This window comes from Chrysemys picta, chromosome 8, assembly GCF_011386835.1.
Source record: "Chrysemys picta bellii isolate R12L10 chromosome 8, ASM1138683v2, whole genome shotgun sequence".
NCBI lineage: Eukaryota > Metazoa > Chordata > Testudines > Emydidae > Chrysemys > Chrysemys picta.
Window position 1 is genome coordinate 65,485,750 of NC_088798.1, and position 5,945 is coordinate 65,491,694.

The 5,945-nt window shown below is 50.8% G+C and overlaps 1 protein-coding gene across 1 annotated transcript; it reads left to right on the plus strand.

The window, feature by feature from the left end:
* The first annotated feature begins 562 nt into the window (after nucleotides 1-562).
* On the plus strand, nucleotides 563-5,652 carry PLPP6 (phospholipid phosphatase 6). Its single transcript, XM_005311523.4, has 2 exons — nucleotides 563-991; nucleotides 3,641-5,652. The coding sequence occupies exons 1-2, from the start codon at nucleotides 682-684 to the stop codon at nucleotides 4,009-4,011; spliced, it is 681 nt and encodes a 226-aa protein (XP_005311580.1). The 5' UTR covers nucleotides 563-681; the 3' UTR covers nucleotides 4,012-5,652.
* Nucleotides 5,653-5,945: the final 293 nt, after the last annotated feature.

Sequence of the window (5,945 nt, forward strand, 5' to 3'; positions counted from 1 at the left end):
TGCCAACCCCAAACATTCAAAGGTAGCAAGTCAGGCACCAAAAGATTGGGGAGGGATAGCTCAGTGGTTTGAGCATTGGCCTGCTAAACCCAATTGTGAGTTCAATTCTTAAAGGGGCTATTTAGGGATCTGTGGGGAAAAATCCATCTGGGGATTGGTCTTGTTTTGAGCAGGGGGTTGGACTAGATGACCTCCTGAGGTCCTGTCCAACCCTGATATTCTCTGATGCGATTGGCTTAAAATCATGAGATTACAAAAACAATATATTTGAGGTTCTTTTTGTCTTCTGGTTTCTGATTCTTTAGAGGGCTTGACCTTTTCTAGCTTTCCTCTACAACCCCCTGCCCCACCCCAGAGGGTAGGACCCCCATCAATCCTGCCCTGCAGCATGAGAGTCCCCCGGGCCCATCCAATCTCACCCCACCCTGCTCTGCCTCAGTTGGTAGGATGGAGCCGTCCTCCAATCCCAGCCCATCCTGCCCCACCCCATGGGGAAGGACTGGGCGGAGTCCCCGTGGCCCGCCCATTCCGCACCGCAGGTCCGGGCCCCTCCTGGTTTCCATGGTGACCGGAGGGGGACGCGTGGAGTCACGTGAGGCAGGCGGAAGCGGAAGCAGGCGGCCGGGCGAGGGCCACCGGGCGGGCGCTGAGGAGAACAGAGCGGGTCGGTGCCCGGTCGCCATGCCCAGTCCCCGGAGCAGCCCGTCCCGCCGCGCCGCGCCCGTCCCCAGCCCGTCCCGCCGCGCCGCGCCTGTCCCCAGCCCGTCCTGCGCGGCCGTGGCGCTGCGCTCCCTGCTGGCCGCCGACCTGCGGTTCTCCCGGCAGCTGGGCGTGTGCGCCGGGGAGCGCTCGGCCTGGGGCAGCGCCAGGCCCCTCCTGCGGCTCCTCGAGGTGTCCGGCCATGGCGTGCCCTGGCTGGCGGGCACCCTGTATGGGCTGGGCCGCAGCGAAAGCCCGGCGGGCCGCGAGGTGCTGCTCAACCTGCTCTTCGGTGAGGGGCCGGGGGTGGGGGCGCCTCTCCCCTCTCATCACGGCTGGCTCGGGGCCCAGGCTCATCAGAGCAGCGGGCAGGGGAGAGGTTGAGTCACACACCCCTGTCACCCGCCCTGAGAGCTGCTTCCCAAGAGCCCAGGCCGGGCCAGCGCTGCCAAGCTGGTGCAAGTCACCCAGCGGGGCAAATCCCAGCCAGCGCTGATCTGTGCTGGGATCCTAGCCATGCCACTCTTCTGCCAGCTTCCCAGGGCCCTGCCTCTCTGTGCCCCAGTGCAGGGGCTGTGCTCAGCACGGCGCAACCAGTGTGCCATGCAACCGCAGCCCCACGGGGATCTGCCAAAGCTGCTGCCACAGTGACCACTTCAGCAAGCTGGCTGCCAGCTCTTCCTGCATCTACACAGTTCCCTCGCCATGGCAGAGTCCTATCAGAGGGGCCAGTCTAGGGATTCTGACTCATGATCAGTTCAGGCAAATGTCCCTTCAGTCATCCTAGGGACACAGCACTTTTGGGGCGATCCTGGACATGCTTGGGATGAGATGTCAGTTTTCTGCAGAGGTGGCACATGCTTTCTTCTGTTTCTATGAAACACTTCTGCCATATCGTGGCAGGTTCTGATCATTTAGATTTATATGGCCATAGTGCTGTGAGCTAAGGTACACCTGAATCCCCCAGCTGGAAATCCTAACCTTCAATCGGGAGTCCAGCTTGCAGGGTTTCTGGAAGAGGCTTAAGTGGATGAATTTAGTATTTATGAAAGTAATTGAAGCACTAATAGTGCAGCTGCCTACAGCTCAGCATGTAATCATAGACTTGGTTGAGTCACTCAGTTGTGCCAATGCACCTGAATCCTAGCCTTCAGCATGCCCTGGTATTACCGCTTCCAGACCCTCCCAGTTGGAGACTGTCTTTCATCCCAAACTATGTGGTGTTTTTACAATGCCTGCAAACCACTTTCATCATCACTTTATTGCCAATTTCGTTTTTAGTAGCAGCAGCCCAGGAGCTGATGCCAGCTGCCTATAGCTCAGCATGTAATCACAGTTAAGGGAAGGCTATGTTTTCGTCACGGATATTTTTAGTGAAAGTCATGGAGAGGTCACGGGCAGTAAACAGAAATTCACGGCCCATGACCTGTCCATGACTTGTACTGTATACCCCTAACTAAAACTTGGGCTGATGGAGTTCGGGGGAGGGGGGGCAGGCCGGGGATGCTGTGGGTGCTGGGACGGTTGTCTGGGACCCCCACTATTGCTGGGCAGGAGGCGGGTGGCAGCACGTAGCATGGGACCCGTGCTGGTGCTGGAGAGTTGGCGGGGCTGGCAGGCTCCCTACCCACCTCCACGCAGCTCCCTGGAAGTGGCTGGCATGTCCCTGCAGCTCCTAGAGGGAGGGAAGGCCAGGGGGGGCTCAGCGCATTGCTCCCACCACTAGTGCTGGCTCCACCACTCCCATTGGCCAGGAACCTCCATCAATGGGAGTTGTGGGGATGATACCTGCAGGCAGGGGCAGTGCACAGAACTGGCCTCTCTGTCTAGGAGCTGCAGGGAAATGGGGGGAGGGATAGCTCAGTGGTTACCATATCTTGTGTTACCGTATCCTCTGATTCAGAGTTGGGGGGAGGGATAGCTCAGTGGTTTGAGCATTGGCCTGTTAAACCCAGCATTGTGAGTTTAATCCTTGAGGGGGCCACTTAGGGATCTGGGGCAAAATCAGTACTTGGTCCTGCTAGTGAAGGCAGAGGGCTGGACTTAATGGCCTTTTGGGGTCCCTTCCAGTTCTATGAGAGAGGTATATTTCCATATATTATTATTAGAGTTCCAGAATACAGGTCACAAGGTCATTCTCTTGCTTTCACGCTAGCAGGGACACAGAGGCTCATGCTGGCTGAAGAAGCCAGAAGGTCAAGCTCTCCATGGAATAGCCCAGGTTCTCTGATGGTATCTGTGGTGGGACTTCTGAAGGAGGGAAGGAAGAGCAGGAATGAAAAGGATTTCAGGGTGGGAGAAGAGGTGTTCTCTACATATAAACCATCCTATCCTGGCAACTCCTGGCCTGCCAAAGATTGATATTGAAAATGAGCTGTTTTCTGTTGGTCTTAAATGTGCATTGTAATGTGTAAGTATGAATCTAGAGCTAGGAAAGGAGGTAACAGTTTAGAACGGGAATCCTTTCATCCCTTCTGAAAAAGGGATTTGTGGAAGCCCAGAGTAGAATGGTGAGCGGAAATGTTCCACAGAGGAGAAAAGCACTGGGGCACAATGAGCCAGATCTTCAGCTGGTGTAAATTGATGACACTCCCTTGACTTTGAAGGAGCTAGGCTGACTTACACCTGCTGACAACCTGGCCCAGTGAGTTTGGAGGCTACCTGTGGAAAAGCAAAGGGCATGGTACTGCAGCAAGCCCTAGGTGGCACTAGGATAGCCATAGGTACACACAGATATACGCATAGCCAGGAAACCTACGCTATATTCTGCCCACATATGTGTTTTCGTCATGAGATGGAGTTGGTGCTCATCCTAAATATTTTGTTTGCTTATTACTTTGACTCTCGGTTTCAGTAGCAGCATTATTTATCCCTGGGTTATTTTTGGTTAACTTCTATGACACATGACATGGAAAATGACCCCTTTGTATTTGTCTCCTAGCTTTGTTGCTGGATTTAGTCCTGGTGGCGGTGGTGAAAGGGCTCGTGAGGAGAAGACGTCCCACTCACAACAAGATGGACATGTTTGTCACTATCTCAGTGGACAAATATTCCTTCCCATCAGGCCATGCTACCAGAGCTGCCATGGTGTGCAGATTTGTCCTGCACCACCTGGTGCTCGCCATTCCTCTGCGGGTCCTGGTGGTTCTATGGGCCATCATTGTGGGCATCTCCAGAGTCATGCTGGGCAGACACAACGTGACAGATGTGGCCTTTGGTTTCATCATGGGCTACATGCAGTACAATGTGGTGAAATACTTCTGGCTGTCACCCCTTAGTGCACCTGCTCTCTTTGCAGTGTGGAATCAGTGATGGCCATCATGAAAGGAAGAGGCACACATTGCAGTGTCTTATGCTGCGTAGAGAGCGTGAACCGGGACTGGATGAAAGAATCATCATAAGCCTCATCTGACAAGCAAGACTGACGATATCAGCAACATCATGCTTCATTCTGTGGGATATGTGGACTCAGGTGGGACAAAACGAGATCTGTTGGAAAGCTATTCTTAGTGCCATCTTGCTCTCAATGTGCTGCTGGGCCAAAGCATGTACCAGCCCATACGGTTGCACTGACCATCCCAGGATACGATCACTCCACATCTCCTGGTGCTGTAGACGTTGGACGGAGATCTGCACACTAGCCAAGCAGCTAATTCTTATTTCCTTCGTATTTAAGAACATGCATCAGTAAGATTTGTGGTTAGTAGAAATACTGTAAATCAGCACACAGCAGAGGATGCCTGTAGTATAACCTGCTTACTATCTCATATAGCATAAATAGTAGATGTAACTTCTTACAAATATTGTTAGATAGGGACAGTTTTCAGCAAGTAACTATGTGCTGTAAATATACTAATTGGTGCTGTTGTGGCTGATTAATAGTGGGTGTGCCCCCTAGTGGCTTTAGTACATTATTCTGACTCGTGGAGTGGATGCACTTCCTCTGCTGCCTCTTCTATAATGTTGAGCTTACCAAGGTTTTGTAAATCGATTCTTTCTCCTTCTGAAGCAGCCTGCCCCGCGCTTGCCAGCCACATTCCAGTTACAGAGCCTCACTTTGTCAAATGGGTGGCTTGTTGGAAAGGTGAAGGCATCTGGTTTTGAATACCCTGGGAATTGGCAATTTTGGGAGTGGAAATGCACAAATAGGGTTTTATTAAAGTGTGGAATGAATACCCTGGGCTCTGGGGTGTCTGTTCCAGCTCTCCTTTAGGCAGGATGCAGTTTGTCACTGCTCTCCTAGCAGTTGGGTAAGCAGAGTTCCCTTTCATGTATTCTTCTGTCATCAGAGCAGGGCGTTCAAGCAGTTACTCCCCCTTACCTCTCAGTTAAAAGGCAGACAACATGCAAACAGTTAATGCCATATGAGAACATGTATTGTAGAGTTTTTAGGTCTTTAAAAATAAATAAGCTCCATGGAGATCCTGATCTGGGGTATGTAGGCCCCAATTCAGCAAGAGGCTTCAACACGTGAGCCTGTGACTAGTCCCACTGATTTTCATGGGATTATTCATGTTCTAAAACTTCGGCACATTGGTTATAGCACTGCTGTCCACTATAGAAAAAAAAATCAAAATTACAGTAGAAATGACATACGCCAAACTATATTTTGTTATTTTTCTCCATTGTATGAAGCTGATTGTAGCTGAGCAAAATCAGTTCTATAATAAATGGAGCTCTACACTTGGTGAGACAAATAGGAAAGAACATAAATGTTGTCATGTAGAATGGCGATGAAAAAGCAATCAACAAAGTAGCCAAAGAGGCAGAAAATAAATTCTTTAGCTAGAGCACTAGCACTGGGTGGAAGTCCCTCTGGGTCTGCTGGCCTCCAACAAGGAAAAGCTATTCAAATAGTTTCTTTGCATAGCCAATGAGGAGGAAATACCCACTAGATAGTTATTCTTTTGGGGTTGTGGAGGGAAGGCACTGTGTCTGAATTGAAAAAAGAAATTGCAGAACTACTTGAGAAATTAAATTCCTATGGGCATATTGTATTCACGCAGGAGGTCTGGTGGAAAGAAAAAACTAAGGTCACTTTAAAAAAAAAAAAAGTGCCATGCAGTGTCATGTATGCTTAAAACCAATTACTACACCAGGAGTACTAATGATCTATTCCAGTATGGCAATTCCTGTTTTCCTAAGCAGCTGAGAGATGTACAGATGAAGGGTGTGTGTGGGTGGGGGGGGCGGGGGGGGGGATATTAAAGTAAAAATAACAAATCTGTGATCTAGCTCTTCATTCT